Source organism: Chiroxiphia lanceolata, chromosome 7 (genome assembly GCF_009829145.1).
Source record: "Chiroxiphia lanceolata isolate bChiLan1 chromosome 7, bChiLan1.pri, whole genome shotgun sequence".
NCBI lineage: Eukaryota > Metazoa > Chordata > Aves > Passeriformes > Pipridae > Chiroxiphia > Chiroxiphia lanceolata.
In genome coordinates, this window is record NC_045643.1 from 11252086 (window position 1) to 11272390 (window position 20305).

General features: G+C 42.1%; 1 protein-coding gene across 4 annotated transcripts in view; it reads right to left on the minus strand.

The window, feature by feature from the left end:
* Positions 1–1672: 1672 nt before the first annotated feature.
* The window catches only part of SATB2 (SATB homeobox 2), a 190441-nt gene continuing 171808 nt past the window's right edge, over positions 1673–20305 (minus strand). For all 4 annotated transcript variants that reach the window (XM_032693580.1, XM_032693583.1, XM_032693581.1 and 1 more), the window contains one exon: positions 1673–4800. In XM_032693580.1, the coding sequence (XP_032549471.1) occupies positions 4345–4800 (456 nt within the window). In that variant the 3' untranslated portion in view covers positions 1673–4344. The remainder of the gene's footprint in view (positions 4801–20305) is intronic.

A 20305-nucleotide genomic window follows, 5' to 3' on the forward strand; every position in this document is an offset into this window, starting at 1 on the left:
ATTGGTTACTAAGTAAATGGGAAGAGATTGATGGATACTTTTATCAAAGCAATAATGAACTTGAGGCAATATTCAATACGTTCATAACCTTAAAACATTTTAAACTAATCTTAACATGTTTATTTTTCACTCACACAGGTTTGAAACTGGAAATACATATGTCTGGATGACTAAAACATGAACAACAAATAGGAGCAGCAGCATGTAAAGTATAGAGAAGTAGAAGCATTAATAGAAATATTTCTGCTTTAGCAGCTATTAAATGTTGGGGGTTTTTTACGGTTTGGAAGAAGAACCCATATGTTTATAGGATTTTTACCCCCCAATTAAAATATGTGTGTGTGTCTTTTTTTAAATCTTATTTAGCTTCACACACACAGAGTGCATGTATAAAATTCTCTACCAGCGAAGTTGAGAGCTGCTTCTCCTTTTGTTTCTTGTCCTACTGGCAGGCAGAAAGAACACCCAGTGCAACACCATCAGCACCTCCACAGCATCTGCCCGGGGTGCAGGTGTGGTTTTGAAGGCCAGTTCATGCCCTCTGTCACCTCCCACACCTGTGAAGACCAGTGGACCCCCAGGCTGGCCGGCCTGCCTCGTGCATCAGGACTGTGCCCAGCGGTCCGAGCAGAGGCAGCACCACAACCAGGCACCAGATGTGCCCGTGACAGTTGACTGTCCCCATGGAAGGGGCACAGGCAGCCCAGGATCCTCTCAGAGGTGAGTATAGGGAGAGCAGTTGTGCACCCCAGCAAACAGCACTCGACTAAACGCTGTTGTGCACAGCTTCCAGGTGCCCTGAGCAGACAGAAAGATGCTTGGTTTTATTTGGTCTCAAATCAAATACAAGTGGCAAGCAGGTGGCTGGGTACCCAAAGATGTGGTTATTCCCCCCTCTTCCTTATTTTTTTCTCAAGAGAGCACATAGATATTTTATATAGGATATAAATAAGCCACAAAAAAGGGAGGAACTATTGCGTTGGAACTACAGAAAAAATAATAAATGCTTTAAAAAATTGCTCTACCTCAATTCCTAGACAACTCAAGTCTGATGTGCAGTATGTGATTTGTCTGCTAGGATTGAATCCAGACACTTACCACTTTGTTAGCTTAAGAATTTTGAGCAATTTTTTCCATTTATCTGTATTCTCCCCAAAAACATTTCACACATTTCTCAGATACATCAATCCTTCCGGCATTCCTCTACACACTCAGTAGGATGCCCTGCTATAAATATAATAAAGCCTTTTATTATGTCCATTAACCATGGACATGTGTGCTCCAAAAGTTTCCTGACACGCAGTCATTTGTGGCTTTTTAATTATAAACAGAAAAAAACCTACGAGCAAAAGAAGACAGCAGACTGGAAGTGGATCTTTGTGTGTGTGTTTTGAGTATATTCTCCTAAGGGCTGATGGCACCCACACCCTCCTCCTGATCCCATCAGAGACTCTCTATGTGTGCACATACATGTACACAGAAAGCCAGTAACACAACAGATCAGTCCTGGGGGGTAGAGATTTGTCAGCTGTGCTGACCCCAGGGGCCTTATGCAGGTTTTCAAACCCCAATAACACTGATCAACTCTTATTTCAACAGGCAAATACGCCCCCTCCATTTTGCAGACCTTGCTCCACTTGAATTCGGCAGAAAAGAAAAAAGGCCCAGTAAATTACTTGACAAATTAAGTCATATTTATTGAATGCGTTTTATTTCAACAACCAAAAAATTCTAACAGCCTAACAATGCACATAAGTTAAAAATTAATTATCACTTAGTGATAACGAAGATAAAGTTGATTTACATGGAAAAAAGAACATTTACAATATGTTAATCCTTATTCACATTGTTGATACCGCAATAAAACACAATTTGTTTTTTTTATTTTTTATTTCACAAAAAAGGCGGAAAATTGTGCTTTGTTAAGAGGCACTACAAGAAAATTTTCTTTCTCCAAATAGATATTATATGATGGATATTGAATAAATAGACATATATGCATTGTAATTCGCAAAGTTCTGGCAAGACCACAGGCTAAAATGCCCACAGATTCACTTAGAACCACTGCAAAATTGGCAGTGAAATTAAAAATAAAAAGGCAAGACTCAGCATTGAAAAAATACCTAATAAAATTTTTGGTTGAAGTGTAAAAGATACCAAATGTTGATGCCATCATCAGATGAACAACCTTACTTAGCTTGGCAAAATTCAGTTTCCTTTCAAATGTATGGAGTGATTTCAGCTACAGGATAAGAAGACAGTTTTGAAAGCGTAGCTCTGAGAGAAACATAAAGCAGCAACCACTGAAATTCTGATTAAAGCTGCAGCATACTACAGAACTAAAGGATGAAGAGCGAAAGGGGCATTAAGTAAGCAACCCACCATAATTTGCAAAGGTATATGAAATTTATGCAGAGATACTCATGTTTCAAACATTAGCTCTGAAAAAATCTCATAAAAACTCCAGAGGTTACTGAGCAGCTAGAATTAGCTTGTATTGCAACGTCTTCTCCCTGTATATTGTCTGTTCTGAGTAAATATCTACACGTAGAGGTTTGTTTTTCGTTTTTAACTCCTACCTTTTATACCTTTCAAATATATAAATAGTATTAACAGTTATATTACATTGCCTGGTGTAGTAAACAGAAAGTAACTTTCAAAGGTATATTGCATGAGGTCTTTGTCAAGGTTACGTGAAAAGCCCATGTGAAAAAAAAAGGAAGAAAAAAGCCAGAAGCCTCGTTTGTAGTGTTACGGCTGCGGTTTGAACAGGCGTCTGAAATCAATCCAGCTGCAAGGTGAGGTCTCTGTCTCGGAAATCATTGCACGGAAGTGAAAAGTAAATGCTACTTGGTGTCTCTTTCGACACGATGCCTCAGAGCGGGTGGATGCTATAGTAGATTGCAGCTTTAGTGCTCACGCCACTGGAGAGTCAGTCAGTGTTAGCTCTGCTTTATGTAACGTGGCTGCTACCGGGTCACTGAGGGATCCTTCGCCCGGGAGGTGGGCGGGTGGGTGTGCAGGGCCTGGCGTGGCCGCGGCCCCGTGGCGGGAGGTTGGGAAGTGCCCGTGCCGTGGGGAGGTGGGACCTGCGGCTGAAAACACTTCATTTCACTGGCACAAAACACGTGACACAGAGGAAGCCCAGCTAAAACAGAAACACGGGGGAGGCTGGCGAGGAGGGCGAATGGGGTGTCAGCAATAGGGTGTCAGCACTGTAAACCCTCAGTCTGTCTGCAATTTACCTGGACAGGATTCTCGGGATTGTGGCATTTTGTGTCACAATGTAACTTAACGTGTGTGTGTGTTTTTCACTTCAGTATAAACAAAAAGCATCGACAAGAAGGAAGCTTATAAATTTCAAGATCTGAAACAAAGAACAGGTAAATAAAATCCGCTGTAAAATGTGGTTGATAGTATGAATTCCATACATCAAATCTCAACACATTTATCTCTTTTCTCTTTCTATAAAGACTTTGTTAATGGACAAGTCTTCTATGCACTGAATTTCAGTTTCAGCTATTCTGAATCCCATGAAAACTCATCTGTTCACTACAGAAAGGACTATCTGGAGAGTGGAACATGCTGTATCCTTTAAGTGTGCATTGTGTTCAAAGTACTTTTAACTTACTAGTTTTCTTTTTAAGGTGCCCTGATTTGTTTTTCCATTTTCTCTCTTTTTTTCCTCTTTTCTTTTTTTGGCAGTGTTGATTTACGTCTTTAAATACCTCAAAAATTACCCATCAAGTTGCCAGATAGGAAGCCATATAATAATGAAAAAAAAAAAATCAGGGATAAACATAGAAAATAAATAGGAATTCAAAAATAGTCACCACACCCTGAGAGCAGGCGGCAGTTTATCAAAAAGCCAAAGCAACTCATTGTGAAGTGGTTTTAATACATAAACAAGTCTCATCTTTAAAGAACTCATTTCACAGTCTATACTTTTAGGTTGTAAAGTTCCGTCCCATGCAATTTTAATATATATATATATTTTATGTAAATATATATATACACACACAAAGTTGTAAATTTTCCTTCATTAATTTCATAGGACTTTTTCTTCCCATTTACTTGCTAGATGTCCCTTTCATAAGTGCAAGATTGATGAAGGCATAATCCTATGTGACTACAACAATTGCTTCAGTCAAATGTAGGAAGTGTAACACTCGAGTGTCTGTGTCAAGGCAATGTCTGATCGGGCAATGCTGAATTCATTCGGTTTGCACATGGATCATGCGCAACAGAAACAAACAAACAAAAGGTAAAAAGAGAAAAAAAAATCAAAAATAAAACCAGAAAATCCTTGGATCAATGTATTGCTTTCTGCGCCCCTATCTCACATTATCTCTGGTCGATGTCCGCTGGAGCCGCCTTGCTTTTGTCGGGGTTCTCCTCCTCAGGCTCTACTTTGTACATTTCCTCAGAGCCTTCCTCACTGTCGTTCTCCTCTGACTCTGTCAGCAGCTCCTCATCCTTGTACTCTGCCACGTCAACCACTGTTCCCAAATGCTCTTTTAGCTTCCCGTGGTGCTTTACGTGGTAACGTTGGTTCTGGAAGAATTTGATGATGGTGTGTTTGGGGAGATCCAGCTGAGCAGAGAGGGTGTGGATGGCTTCCTGATCAGGGTAGAGACCCACGTCATGAATAAAGCTTTGAAGGATACCTAGAGCTTCCAAGGAGATCTTGGTGCGGGATCTTGGCTTTTTGGCACAACTGTCCTCGGCAGGTGGAGGAGGAGCCTCTTCTCTAGGTGGGGAATTCTCCTTCGCAGGCTGGGACTGCTGTCTGTGCAGCACCTATAAGATCAAACAGACACAGACTTCACGTACATGCTGACCCCCTTGGTGCTCGAGATAAGGACATTCTACAGGCCTTTACACAGGATCTATTTTGTTTTGGTGAGGAAAAGCACAATGAATATCCTTTCTCCACTACCTTTCTACCTTTGAAGACCGCTGCGCTGGTAACTATAGACTGAAAGGAGAAAGTGATGTAAAAGGCAAAAGATATCAAATAAATATAAAGCCACAAAATAAATAAGAAATACAAAATGAAAGTAATAAAAAGAAATATAAAATAGCCAAAATAAAAGTTAAGTCAAAAGGTGTTACAGTCTCATGGTCAGGACGACTGGCCAGTTGTCCCATCTCAGACAAGTCACTCTCCTGCTTTGTTCCTCTTCTCCCCCTCCTTGATTCCTCTTGTCTTTTTAGGCTAGAGACTCTGATCATTTCTTCAAAATGCCAAGTACCACAAAGGCCTAGACACACATGGGATTGTCAGGTGCTACTTTATCATGAATAATGATTTGGCATTAAAATCCATCACAGCTGCTTTATGGAAAAAAAAATAATAGAAGTGCAGGGATTTGTTAACATTTCCCATCTACGAAGAGTGACAGCATAGTAGCTTCATATAGGTGGCTTTAATGTGTCTCCTGAACAGATTTCTCTGTATTACATCTGTAGCAATTTCACCAGTTGAGGAGTTCTGAGTTCAAATAATTATAGCCCTCCATTCTGAGAAACCCTCTGGGCAAACACGCTTTGCAGTCTTGTAACAGATTTTCACCAGCAGTATCTCCTTTTCGGCAAGTTTAAAGAAAGCATATGTAGCTCTTAATCTTCCTAACAGCCACTTAAAATGACTAAAAAGGTCCTTGTGCAGCCCTTATTCCAAGGGAAAAAAATACCTGCTCTGAATTGTGCAAAACACAGAGGAGTTCCACATGCTTTCTTTAAAACCAAATCTATACAAGAGAGATTAACGGAAAAAATCCCCTACAGGATTGAGGGCTGGATTTGCCCAGGGGTTTCTTCAGACGCGGGGAAATAATTATTAGAACTCAACACTCAGAGCTAACAAAATCAATATGGATAACTATTTTCTTCCACAAATAAGAGGGAATTCTAGCTCTTCAACCAAGAAGAAAATGTCTTTGCTGCAAAGTGTAACATCCTGAAAATCAACCCTACATTAAAAAGCTCTCTAAAGGGAAAAAATAAGGATAAACAATGGAAACGTGCTGAGAACTTGCACTGAATTTTACACATGTACTGAGCCACCAGTAAAATGCTACACCAGTCAAGTTATTACTGCAAGAGGGAAGTCCGCTGTGGAATATCAGCCCGTTATGCAAATAAATAAATAGGCTCTATGGCAAAGAGCCCCTGATTAATTTCCTTCATCAAACGTTGGTGCCACAGTAATTTGTAACATCAGTGACCTCCAGGCATGGCTTCTGAAGAGCAGCTCGCAGTCCTCAGCCACTGTCCACCGCACACGTGGCCGGGGAGCTGACCCTGGAGGAGAGGCTGTGACAGCCTGGCCAGGGCACTGCCCTTCCCCTGCTGCACCTGGTGGCACTCGGCCAGCCCTCAGGGGCTGCAGCTCCACCGAGCACAGAGGCAGGACACAGCACCACGTCCCTCACTGGTGCCTCAATGAGCAGCTAAGAGCAGGTGTCCCACTGGTGACAGGCAGGGCTTGCCACACTGCGGGCAAGAGCCGCTCGTGGGCAGAAACACTGCAAACCTGTTTCAGTGCCAATACACACATTTTCCTCCCAAGCACGTAAATGCTCAGGGTGTCATAGAAATGGGGCTAACCAAGGAGCGGGGGAAAGGAGAAACTCAAATGGAAATGACAGATACTCTGGTTTATGTTTTATTACATCTCTTGTAATAAAAGAGCATAATGTTCCAATGCACGGAATCACTCAGCTGGCTCTTTGAGGATTTCTTTTTCGTCCATGGATTGTTTTCAAAGAGAAGGACTGACGTTCCCAAATAGACAAGGGTGGGATCCATACCTACGTCAGCAGGGAGCACTGAAAGCAGCACAGCCAGGATTGCTGACACTAGCCAAGGACCCAGCCTCATAAATTTGTCACACAGACCCTACCTACTTATCTCCCCTGTAGTGCCTTCTGGCCCTGGCCCCTGACACTGTAAGACCCAGAGCAGCCAAAATCAAAAGGATTTAGCACTACAAATAAACTGCCAGGGAACTTACAGACAGCGTCACATGAAAAGGCGCAAAGGAGCATTGCTAATCAGAAGCTGGATTCAAGTAGCAGTAACAGAGATAGAAACACATCCAGAAAGGGTGAGAATTACTCAGTTTGTTCTTGTTGGACTTGGAAGGGGGCTTTTTTCCCTTTTCAGTTGACAAATAGCATGAGAAACAATCCAGCTTGAAAAATGTTACAAGGCTTCCAATCAAATATAATGATGAAAAAATCCAACAATACAGGATCAGCAGCAGTAAAATGTTTAATTTGAAGGAGATGAAGAGATGCCTACAGCATCTATAAAGCAATCAACCAAAGAGAGGGCTGAGAGCGGGAGGAAAAGAATTATTTCAATTAACCCTTCCTTTTCTGGAGTGACCTCTCTACCCTCTCCAGAAGAGAAAACACATAACCCAGGGGTTATCAGTGCAAAATATTAGAAAACGGTTGGATTTTATTTCACTTACTGTTATCCTAAGTAATGAAAAAGCCTAAAGATGCTCGATGTTCTTGTAACAGATAAATCTCATTATTTTGCTAGCTTGTGGGGGCTTTGCTCTGGATTGCCAGTGGCATTAACAAAGGATTTCAGCCATGCTACATTTTTCAGTGACACAAGTTTACCCATACACAGAGAGGTGGATAAATGCACAGAATTTCCTTCAGGTTTAAGCTGTGATCAGTTTTGCAGTTCCTTCTGACAATATGGACTATTTAACACAAAAGAGAATGCTTTTCTATGCAAACCAGATCAGCTGCTGAGGCACACAGTACAATATGAAATCTAAATTACCTTTTTGTTAAATATTTGTTTTAAACTACATTTGTAAAGCATGCTGATCAATTTGGGTGATTTCCTTACTTCATGCCTGGTTCTGCACGTCACAGCCTTACTGAGGAAATGGACCATTTTTGGCAGTTCCAGATTTTCAGATCTTGGGTCATTATTGAGCTCTTAAACCCATAGGTAAAATTGCAACTGGCTTCATGCACTGCTGTGCACACCCTGCTGTAACACTTTGGTGTTTGGGTTGGTGCTGCTCTGAAGAAGGAACCATCACTGACCTTCTGTGACAAAGTACAGAGTGCAGCGCATTTTCCAGTGCAGGTAAACCCCCAACAGTGGTCTGACCTACCAACATGTATATGACGGGCTTCTGAGAGAAGGGACAAAAACAATGGCCATTCTCAGCTTTCCTTTTCCCAGGAAAGGAAATCCCCCATGCCCTTCCCTACCTCTCCCCAGCCACAAGTGGGGCAGCCTCCTCCTCCTCCACATCCACTACCATCTGGAGCCGACTTCCCTTCCCCATCTACTTTCAAATTTAATGTGAAGATACAGATTTCCTTCCATGCCCACAGGACTTATTTTTTCCATCCCTTCAACAGATTTGATTTTTAAATTCTACAGGTGCGGCTGCCAACTCAGCATTTCAGAACAGAGCAGCTTTGGAAGATGCTGCTTCATGAAGGTTCATTCAGGTAGACTTTCACCTCACACACAAACCCATTTTTTTCTAACAAATTAACCCGTCCTGGTAAAAAACTTGTAAGAAAATGACTGTGATGGAAGTTGACTTTAAATGATAAAGTGACTGGTCTTAGATCGCACTGCACTGAAATATGATTTGAAGGCCACAATGAAAACCAGCTGGAAGCCATGTGTAAAATATAATAGTACATGCCTACAGGGAAGGAAGTGAGATATTGAATGATTAAATTTAGGAGAGTATATAATGTAGTGTATCATTACGGGAGTGATCAGGATTATTTGTAATAAGCTAAGGGTTTGTGGTCTATCTAAAATCCAAAGCCAAGAATTATTTGGGGGAAGAGATCGCTGAACTGTTTTACACGAATCCATTCCCCATGTCTCAAGGATGCTTCTGCAGGAGAAACCTGACTTCAGCATTCCCACAGGAAAGAGAGGTGAGCAAACCCAAACTGAAAGATGAATGTCATGCAATTGCAGTCTGTGTCTGTACTGCATTTAATTTTGGCTGGATTCACTATGCCACTGATGTTTGTTTCCATTTCCACCCACTTTCTGGCTAGAACTAGACATGTAAAATTGGTGAGTTGCTAAGGGGAGCCAAGCAGGATATGCTTGAACGGGATACGCACACACACTCGGGCAACAACAGCAGCAAGGCACCAGCTGGCAACACTCACTCCATGACATGCCACCTTCCATTGCCTGAGCAGCCTTTGCAGCACATCGGAATCAGGAGCTGCATTTCTATGGGAAAAACCCTCGCTCTTCTGTTTCGTAGTGTGGTTCTGCCCCTCCCTTTGCAGATAGGATTACTCATGTGAGCTCCTTTCTGCTAGGATTTGCTGAGATGATGAGCTGCCCCTTACTAAGAGAACTACCAAAAACGTCACACTCTTGAAACACTGCATTTGCAACAGAGACTGCCCTTGTTGAACAGACACCACCTTCCTCTGTGCACAGAGCGAGCACCAACAGGTACCTCAAGGGGCATGTGTTGGCCAATATCAATTTTCATAACCCAAACCCACAAGGAGCAAAGTTGAATGGATTTGCCTTCTCTTTGCCAGAGAAAGTTTAAATAGGATGTTGGAAAAGATTTCTTCACCAAAAGGGTTGTCAAGCACTGGAACAGGCTACCAAGGGAAGTGGTGGAGTCACCATCCCTGGAGGTATTTAAAAGATGTACAGATGTGGCACTTAGGGACCTGGTTTAGTGGTGGGCTTGGCAGTGCTGGGTTAATGGTTGGACTCAATGATCTTAGAGGTCTTTTCCAAACGAAATGGTTCTATCAATCTATTCTGCATGGTGTAAAGGGGTCTTGCCTTTTACCTTTCCTTCACGTTTACTCTGCTCTCATAGCCAGCCATAACACTGTATCACACCAAGGATTTTTATGCCAAAGATGGCAAATTTTTAGCCTGCTTGAGGAGCCCAAAATAAAAGCCAGAGAGAACACGCACATGTTACAAACGTAGGTCCAGTACCTACACTTGGTACACCCAACACCAGTCCTCTGTTACATCCCTTAAAGCATTCATGGTTAGTCAGCAGGAGTCGCCACCAATTTGACTCCACACAAAAACGAGTCACTACATACCTCATGTAAAGGAGCCTGTTGGAAAAGTTCATTCCCAAAAGATAGCTGAAGTCAAAGGAGGGTGGAGGACAGGCCTAAACAAGGTGTTCAGCTGCACTTTACTGAGCAACATGTGACTTCTGGAAGCTGAGAGCCCACAGGCAGTGCCTAGCTATCATGTTAAAGAGTTTACTTAAGAGAGAAACTTTATCACCTTGCAACAAAATCTTATACCTAGAAGGAGGCACTGTCCTTCTTAGCAGATCTTATAAGAATAATCTGGAGAAGATAATCCATTCAAATAAACAGCCTTACACTACCTAGCCACGGTCTCACTTTCTTCACATACAGAAATGTGCAAGAAGAGAACAGAGCAAGCTGCTGCCATAAACAGGCTTGCACCCTGACAGCCTCCCAGGCCAGGGCTCGCAGGGGTAAGAACATTAATTAGACACAATCACTGTGCCAAGACTCTTTATAGGTTTTTAGGAATGTCTGTCCAAGAAACTGTAGCAGAAGTTACAATTTGCACCTGTGTTCGTTTCTTTCCTATTCAAAATGTGGCTCTTAGACTACTCTTTTTTTTTTTCCTCCTTGCAAAAATACATTCATTTGGGTAAACACTGCAGTACTAGTTGCAGTTCCAAAGGAAGTATTTTCTCTGGACTCATTCTCAGGGTGATTTCACACCTTGACACCATAAAGCTGTGTTAAAGACTGTGGTTTAGTTTCCTTGCTTTTCTTGGATTATACAGTATCCTAAGGTCAAAACTCAGGGAAATCCAAAACTGTTATTAAAAAAGAAAAAGTATCTATGAAGTGATGACAAATTGCAGACTACAGGTGTTAGATTACATTTTGACTCCAGGCAGGTTTAATATACTTTAGTTTCCTTTTACAATTGCCCTTAGCAGGTACTGTTATCGGTAAGGGATTTAAAAAAATATATGGTACTCAATAAAAGAAGACCGTGTCAAAAGAAATCAATATGAGCGTGCAAAATGGTAGGAAGTCTGACATGGATAAATATGTTCACTTTCATCTAACTTCAATCTGAGCTTCTTTTAATTTTGTAGCTCAAATGCTGGCGCACATCCTGTGCATTTTCCAATGCACCTTAGTAATTGCTTCACACGAGTAAACACCCTTATTAGAGAAATTATAATATATGTCTGTGATATGATGTGCCCCGTCTCATGCAAGCCAGACCAAACCAGCCAACCAGAACTGGTGGCTACAACAGCTTTTAAGGCAGCAGCCCTGGGTCCCATTCAGCTGCAAAGACAAAGCAGTCCCACAGTAAAAAAATCCCCCAAATACTCAGGCCTTTCCTATCAGCCTTCATCTGCTCCTGACCACCACTGGAGCCAGAATATTGGATCAGACAAGCCCTGTGTCCTAATCTCTCAGCTCTGAGGTACAAGTCACTCTCTGAGCCACACAAAAGGGGACTGAGAGAGAAATGTGTTCCATGAGGAACCTGAAGTCAAAGGCAAGTTTGGTTTTGAGGCCGGAATGCGAGCCAGTTGAAGTAATACATTTCAACATCTTTGGAGCACACTTGCCACATGCTTCCCTTTGCTTTACGGTGGTTGCCTTGCTTAAGGGCAGGAAACAGGCAGTGATCTGAAAGCATGGCAAGACACTGAACACTCAGCCTCTGAAATAGCAGCCCCATCCTGCAATTCTTCTCCAGAATGAAACTGTCAAAAATGGTCAAAAAGGTGACAAAAAACCCAACAAGAATTAAAAAAAAAACAACAAAACAATCAAACAAAAACCAACAACACCCCCCCCCCCCCAAAAATCAACAAAACTTTCAGTTGTACATTGCTTTTGCCATCCCATGCAAAATGATAAGTATAAGCAAAACACAATTAGTCTTGACTTGAAGGCAGGGGGAAGGTGTCTCCCCCCCTCCCTGGCACACACTGCTCCCATTAATGCTAACAGGAGCTTAGCATGCATCAAAGAGCAAATACACCACAAAACATTTTTAAGAGCTATCATCACTGGAGATAAAATATAAATTACAGCCTGATTACACTGCGCTGCAAAGAGGCCACATGTGCAGCATAGCTCTCAATGACAACTGCAGATGACCAGATAACTTTGGGACAGGTCTAAGGTTACTGTAAAACATCTGTGCAGTGGAATCTTTCCTTGTCTTTGCTTTCCTTTCAAGAAGCTGTGGCACTGCTGTCTGCACAGTTGTTTGAAGAATGTTTGCAAATCAGCTTGACAAAGAGAAAAAAAATTTCTGCCATCACTTGACCACAATCATGATCTTATTCTTCAGTAATGCGTGGTTTATTTCCCTTTCCTGATCTCTGTTAATAGACAGCACGTGCCTACACAATAGCCACTATTTTGTCTGTATAATGTTAAAAAAATAAATCACAAAACTCTGACAATGCAGAACAGTGCCCCGGTGTTTCCTGGGGTAACTGCTCCCCCTCGAATGCTAACTCAACTCTTCCCACAAAAGCACAGGCACAACTTTCATTGCTGTGCAAGTGCCTGAGAACTAGCTGATTTTATGGGGCAGCATAAATGAGCTCATGCTGACGAGCATTCATGTATTAGCTCTGAATTTCCCATCTTGGGCTGGTTTAAGCCAGATCCTTAGGTTTACTGCAGAGTAACTGTGGCCAGCAGCGGGTATCTCTCGAATACCTGGCTGCAGCCTGGGAGGGTTGTCAACAACTAGTCTTCAGCCCACAGGTGGAGCTGGCACATACCTACTGTGTAAATACACAACAGGCTGGATTCATTCCGGCTTCTGCTGGCACAAACCAGGGTGCTGGTGACAGAGCAGCCGATGCAGTCAGGAAGTGTTGCACAATGTCGCTGCAGACTCTCTCCTGAAGGCATCGGTGATGGATGGTTCCATTGTCTGGGGATGGGGCACAGCCAGCACAGCTGGCATGGGGGCCAGTTTGCTGCATCCCTGGCAGGCAGGCAGAACTCTGCCGCCCTTGAAGAAGCCAAGCGAGCCTCTCTTGCTTGTAACCTGCGGTGGCAAGGCAGCCTCCCCCACAGAGGAAAAAACGACAGCCCTATTAAGGTTCACGCTGCCCTTCTGCACGGTGATGCTAACTGGAGTCCCACTCAGGTGGGGCTTTCAACATCTGTGTAGGGACTGAGGGCCACAAACCTTCCAGTTAAAATTTACCTTCTTCAAAACAAGACCATGAGCTTTGTGGGCCTCTGACTTTTCTCTTCTGTGCTTTCTCTCACAGCCCTAGCAAGGCTCTCCAGGGTGCTATGGCATGCAGGCTCTGCTTAGCAGTTTCCAAATAGAGCCTGAACTTGGTTGTGGCTGGATGGAGGGTTTGTCAAAGATTTCAGGTCGATTCTGAGTTTCCCCATCCCAACTCTGTTATTCCTAATGAGGAGCTGGCAGAATGCCACAAGAACTAAGGAAGCAACAAAAGGCTTTTTTATTTGCTTTTCTGCAGACAAAATACTTCTGGTATCCTCTACACTTTTTTGTTTAATTAACACTACACATGTTTCTTTTGAAAATCAGAAGAGTATTTGTGGGCAGTGTGAGCAAGATCTTCCCTGACAAGCCCCAACCTAGAGGTCAAGCTCTAAACCCCTAACTATAGTGGCACAAATGGCGCCACTATAATCATGTTGTTTTCCCGTTACTCAGACCAGGAGTAGGCACTGCATTATTTCAGGAAGAATATGTTTGGATTAGACACTGGATTCTGGTGGGGGGTAATTATTTGTCCCATCAAACTGTTTTAGGTCCTTACAGTTGGCTATTTGGGGTTTCAGGAATACCCAACTGTACTGCTAATTTTTACAATGGGAGCAGTTAGAAGTCAGGAGAACCTGACTGTTATGGTTAGTGAAAATAGCAGATTTGTGCTGATAAAACACTACTCAGCATGTTTTATGGCTTTCAAGATGTAACCACCAATGCACTTAATAACAGGACTTGTGCAAACTATACTGTGTGAATCAAACACATAAAAGTATAAATATTCCCTTTTTTAGAAAGTAAGTCTTAAAAAGTGCATTATAATCAACTACCATGGTAAAAGCAAAATATCCAGCCTTACCACACATGCAACTGGCATAATGTGCTTTATTATACCCTTAGCTAGAAGCTGGGTAAATAAAAATCGAATGACCAAAGTACAGTCTCCTGCACAGATTAGGTCACTGAAGACAAGATGCCTTAGAGAATTAGATCTGAAATCCTTCGTCTTCCTAATTCAGCTCTAGGAAAGGTGGCCATGTCCAGAAGAGAAAGGACGAAGCTAGACTGGCATCTCACTCTCACGCTGTTGAGCTCCACGTCTCACTACTCTGACCTGTACCTATTTTACAGATTCTGGATGCTGGAAGAAAATGGCTTTACGGAAAGTAAACAGCATGTGCAGTTTATACTCAGAGGTTTTTGTTCATTTTTAATAAAATGGTTTATTATATGGCTAGTGAGGCAGCATTAGGACAAAGCAGAAGATGACACTGTTATGGCCCTGGGATCCATCCCTGGCTTTGCTGCTGGCTGCTGCGGGGAGCTCTGTGGACTGCTCAGCCCATGGCTGGCTACACACACATAATCGCAGGAGTAAAGCTCACTCTTAACACTAGCCTGCAACTACTGTAGGCCTGTGTGCAAGAAGCCCCAGGGTTTTGCTAGAAATGCAAAACACCATTCTTTGCTTCTGTAAGATTAGGATTGTGTGGCATTTTTCAGTCAAAAACGTCAACTGAGTGACATCAAAGTATTGCCTAAGTGAAGTCTATCTACTTTGCCAAGCTGTTTGTCTGGGGTGGCGGGGGTGGGGTGGTGGTGAATATTCTGACAAATTTCAAGCAGTTGTCTAGGCATTTTTCATGAAACAGCATATTCTGGTTGCTTTTATTCAGAGCAACTTTTGCTCTTCAAATTCTTCCTATTTTCCTTCAAAGCATTACGTTGCTTGTTGCTCTAAACTGCCGCAAACCTTTATTTTTTTTTATTTGAGCTGCAAATAATAATTTAGAAAGGACCAACATATTTTTTCTTTCAGTATTTCAGAAATGTCACCAACCCCTTAAACTCAGCTCCAGCATTTCTATAGCTCTAGGCTGTACCACCCAAGGAGCAGCAACTCATAGCCATCTCTCTACCCACCTACCTCCTTCACCGTTGTATTTACAAAGGATTGTACTGATGGAAGCTCTGAAAGCATGAAATGTAATGTGGTTTATAAAACAAGATAGATGTGAATCTTTTCTATCTCAAAATCCAATAAAGCTTATGATTTTTATTGCATGTGGGAGTCCTTTGGTCAATGTAATACTGATTAGCAGCTTGGCCAGTAAGTCTGATAAAACCAGAAAGTACTTTCGAATATATTCTGGCCAGAGACACCTGGGAGTGAAGCGTATGTGTTGCTGCTGATGGCCCCAGGCTTACATACATACCTTGGGATTTCTTCCTTGGTTCTGTTCTGTCTCACCGTGGTTTCGTTCTATTCCCTCCAGAAAGAACTACTCCAAGCCTCTCTTACCCTCAAATCTTCACAGAAAGGGGGCATCATCTTAAAGCTATTCCCTCTCATCTTTCCAACATGCATGAAGCCAAAAAATTTACAACCTGATTCAGCCAGGGCTCTGGGTTGGACTTTAATGGATCCCAAACAGAGTAATGCAGCATTCTTACTCCTGATCTCATTTGAACAAGGAAACATCAGAATAACATTACTCCAAGTCAGCAATGCTTCCCTGGTGCTAATCAGGCCATTAAAAAGGCATAAGCAGTTTGTGTGATGCAAAGGGACAAAGAGAACCACAGAAATGAATCAAAACCAGGGAAAAATTAGAGATTAAAAGTAATAATACTCCTTTCAGCAAACCACAGTCTGAACGCATGATAAGTGGCTAAAAGACATAATCACTGCAAGATCTAGAGACAAAAAAATGTCTCCTGACTGCATGAAATGTAAATTAAACTCGCCCTGGTACAGAAGCATTTCCCTCACAGAGCCGTTACTCACTGGATTTGCCATTGGGAAATCCAGAGCTGGTGCTGCAAAGGAGAGCTGCAACAGCTCACCCTCCCTGATCTCACCTATGGAAAACACACATGCTCAAAGTCAACAGCTGGAGGGAAAGGAAGAGAAACCCAAATACAGCACAGTTGTTAGAAGAGATTTCCATGGAGGTTCCCCCCCCAGATAAGCAGATGGCTTCCAGTTAGTCAGGGTTAGGGACTGCCCATGTGGTTTCCTGCCTGCTTGCCTTTTTAGCTTATCTAGACCTCATCAAGATATGCAGTCCAAAAAAATTAGAATGGCTAAGTACAGGAATTAGGGAAACTAAATACAAATGAGCCCTGGTCTGCCCTTGTGCAGAGGAGTAGGGGAATCTGTGCCTATGGGTGGGATGGAGGCAGCAGTGCCGACCCTTTTGCCAGGGCAGCCACGTTGGGCTGCGGCACATCACATCTGCAAAGGCTGGGTCAGGTCTCCTTAATGCCACGGTGCCTTCTCCAGGCACCAAAGCCATGCCTAACTCCATCCAAAACACCCTAGGCAACAGCCCATCTGCTTTGAAAATCTCCCCTGATGTCACAGTTTACAACCCTGCCTGCTTTATCCGTGGTGCCGGTGCCCGCCAGCAGCCCAGCTCTGTGGCACATTCCCAGCCCCACTGGCAGCCCAGCGTACGGCTACAAGATTTGCAAAGCTCTGGGCAGACACTGGCTTCTGCAATGCTGTGCATGGGAGCAAAGCAAAAATCCACCAGGAACGTATGCACGAGCTGCCATATGGAAAGGGCATTCTCAAATTAAACCCTGAAACCCAGATGAGATCTGAGCGAAGGACAGTTTCACTTAAAGGAAATGTCTGAGGTCAACCAGCAATTAACTGAAAGGTTCTGATTGAATACGCTATTGACTGCGCTCACATCAGACAGCTTCCTGTTTATTATACCTTATGGGCTGTCTAGGTGCCAAGACATTAAGCTGTCAATAATCTATTAATACTAAACAGCTCCTCCCTCCTTACTCCCCCCATGCAAATACTCTTAGGCTAAGAAACTGCACTAAAAAGATGGAAATTTTTGAAGTGAGATGGAAATGAGCTTTTTAGGGTATTTCTTTGCTTGCTTCCAGCTGCAAGTACAGCAACATTCTTAAACAATATAACACGCAGCCTATAACTACATGGAAAAAATTGTGTTAAAAAAAAATCAGCCATGATTGAGACCATATCCTGAAATCTGGCTTTCTTTTCCAAGCCATCTTTAAACAGTCTAAGTTAAATTTAATTAACAATTTACAACAAGGAGAGAGAAGTTATTTAAAGAGAGGCCTACAGGTCCTTAACATTCAGTGTCTGGGAAACAGTTGTATATAAAAAAAAGTTTTAATGAATTTAATAGAGAAAAGCACTTTAATTAAATGCTGTCAAAGAGGATTGTATTAATGACTGCACACAAAGGAATTTAAAGCAAGCCAAGTATATTTAGCAAATAGGAAGTAGGCTTTCAGAGGCTGCAACTATTTATGTTTCTGCCATTGCAATGCATCTAGGAGATCGCGTTGCCAATTGAAAGCAGTTATGTTATTAGATATGATTTTATTTATTATGGATTATTAAAATTTCAAATGCTGCAGGGAATACATTTATTTCACTTCTAAAATGAAAGAACAAAGATATTTCCTGCTTGTTCAGTAAGAGGAAAAATAGAAGAGGAAATAAATAATAAATAATAATAATAACTTAGCACTTAACTAGTGAAGCGCTGTCCAGACAGATCTTTTTATGGGGCTTGCTGAGTCCTGGAATTTTAGTTTGTCTCTTTCTTTCTGCTACAACTGGATGGATTCGCAGTTGCTACCCAGCTTCCCTCAACAGAGCATGGAAAGAGGAGGTAGCTCTTACTCCTTGAGGATACAAGGGACTTCTGTGATACTCTGCATGTTTCAACTCTAAAAACTAACAAAATCTGACAAAAAGAAACCTTGGTTGCCAAGCCTTTTGCAAGCAAGATTGAGAACACCCAGGTTTTCCAGATCTAACCATGAGACTTAGCCACAGAACTCTCTTAAAAGCCCAGAACAATTTTAGGTCTGCATTAAGCCTTTTTGTAGAATGTGCTCACCTTCTTCAATATCCATATGATAGGACTTGTACCAGGAAGGAAAGAGGCTCTTCACAACTCTCCCTGCTCACGTGCCTTGGATTCAAGTGTGGCACATTAAATGAGCATGGCCTAATAAGTGCATAATGTAGAGGTCCAAACCATAAATTTGAAAAAAAGCAACTAGAAAATTGAAGGGTGTCAACATTGTCTTGTACTATGATGGCACAAATAGCATAAAACTAAATTTAGCCCCAATGGGAAACCAAGGAATGTTTTTTGACACAAAGTTAATGAGATGGCTGGGTCTGTAATATCCAGGATGCGTTCTGTGATTTACCACATCCTTTTTGCCATATGCAACGCTAAGTGGTTAATAATGATTTTAGATGTTTCAAAGTTCTGAATGTTCCACCAGGGGCACCTTAGGCATGCTTGTATTCCTTGGTTTCTGAACACCAAGTCTTTTTTAAGTTAGGCACCACAATGGGAGTTAGTCCCAAATTATTTGGTTTAAAATGTTTTTGTTTGTACTGAAGATTTTCACCTTCTAATTTGAAACATGAAGAAATGAGTAGAAATGGGGAAAAAATCATTGGAAAAGAGGCACAAGGGGATACCTACTTCCTTTCACAATGTGAGTAGCATCGTAAATGGCGAAGTTCAATTTTCTAAATACATTATCTGATTTTTTTTTGTTTAAGACTTTAATAAAAGTCATGTGTGATGTGTGTTGAGAATGTAGCCTTTGTTGTTCCACAGCTAGGGATCTTGCAAACAGCTTCGCTTTGTCTGTGCCAAGATATTTTGGAATATTCTTTGAAACACTGTAAGCATAGATGACTGTGAGAAAAAATATGTGCTACTGTACTTCTGGATACTTGATGCGTGAGAATACTGCATACACAAAAAACACTTCCCCTTTCAATCTGCAATGCCTGTAGAAGTCCATACAAACATGGAACAACATACTAATCCTGAAAAAAACCCCCATATCCCCACACATGTTACAGTCTCTGAGTGTTTCCAGCTCTTGGAGGGAGGGGGGGAAAGAAAAAATAGAAAAATAAGGAAAAGAAAAGAAAAAAATAAAAAAGAGCAAAAAAGGAAACTGCACACCAAAGAATCTCAAAAAACAAAGACTGGCCCTGGGCAAGGAGACTGACCATCTACATCCTGCTTTGTCATAGCCTAACTCCCAGCACTGCCTAGAAGCTGCACCATTTCCTTGGGGGACACTGTGCAACATGGGAGGAAGAACAGCACCCTTGGTCTCATAGATCTTCAGGGAAAAAACAGTGCAATGTGCTCTAGTAGCACAATACACAATGGTTTTCCTCCCCCTGTAATTTTTACAATTGTCTATCTGCAGAGAAAGGCCAGCTGCAATGATCCAGGGCTCTGACTTTATCCTAAGATTTCTGTAAGGAGCCTGAGAATAAAATGCTGCATACAACCAATAGCCTATAAACATTTACACATCTCTAAAGCCTGATATTATAATTTATGAACAAGTGTGAGGGACACAGAGTATTTAGGGAGCATTAAAATGAAATTAAAAAGAGCAATATTTTTAACTGCAAAGATTCTCAAACATAAATGGAACTCATCTAGTGGTGTTTCGGTCTTCAAGGTTTGCCTACTGCTGGCAAGCTTCAAAGGTTGTGTGAATTTAAAGAGCTTTATTTAGTGATCTTGCTCTAGATGTTTGCTCATCCTCAACCTACTATGACTTCTTACAACACTGGCAGCTTAGCATTTACAACAGGGCCAGGGCTGTAAGAAATGTGGGCTAAATCTGGTCAAATTGTGTGTGAAAGGCAAAAGGGTGAGACAACAGGGGCCAGAGCTACAGTGATGTCATTTGCTAAAATGACAACTTGTCAGAGCAACACAAACCACCACCCTGCTGCTTATTGCCAAGTCTCCACAGCGCTAAATCTACACATTCAGATTTTAAGGGAAGTTTCTGCCTGGAGCATCCTACCATGAGAGCCACAGCAGCCCAAACAGAGCTGCTCTGGGGCAGCCTCACGCAAGATGTAGCCTCAGAGACATCTTTGTTGTAAGAAGCTGCAGAAGAAAAACATCAGCCATGCTCACAGGGCTCCCTCACTTCA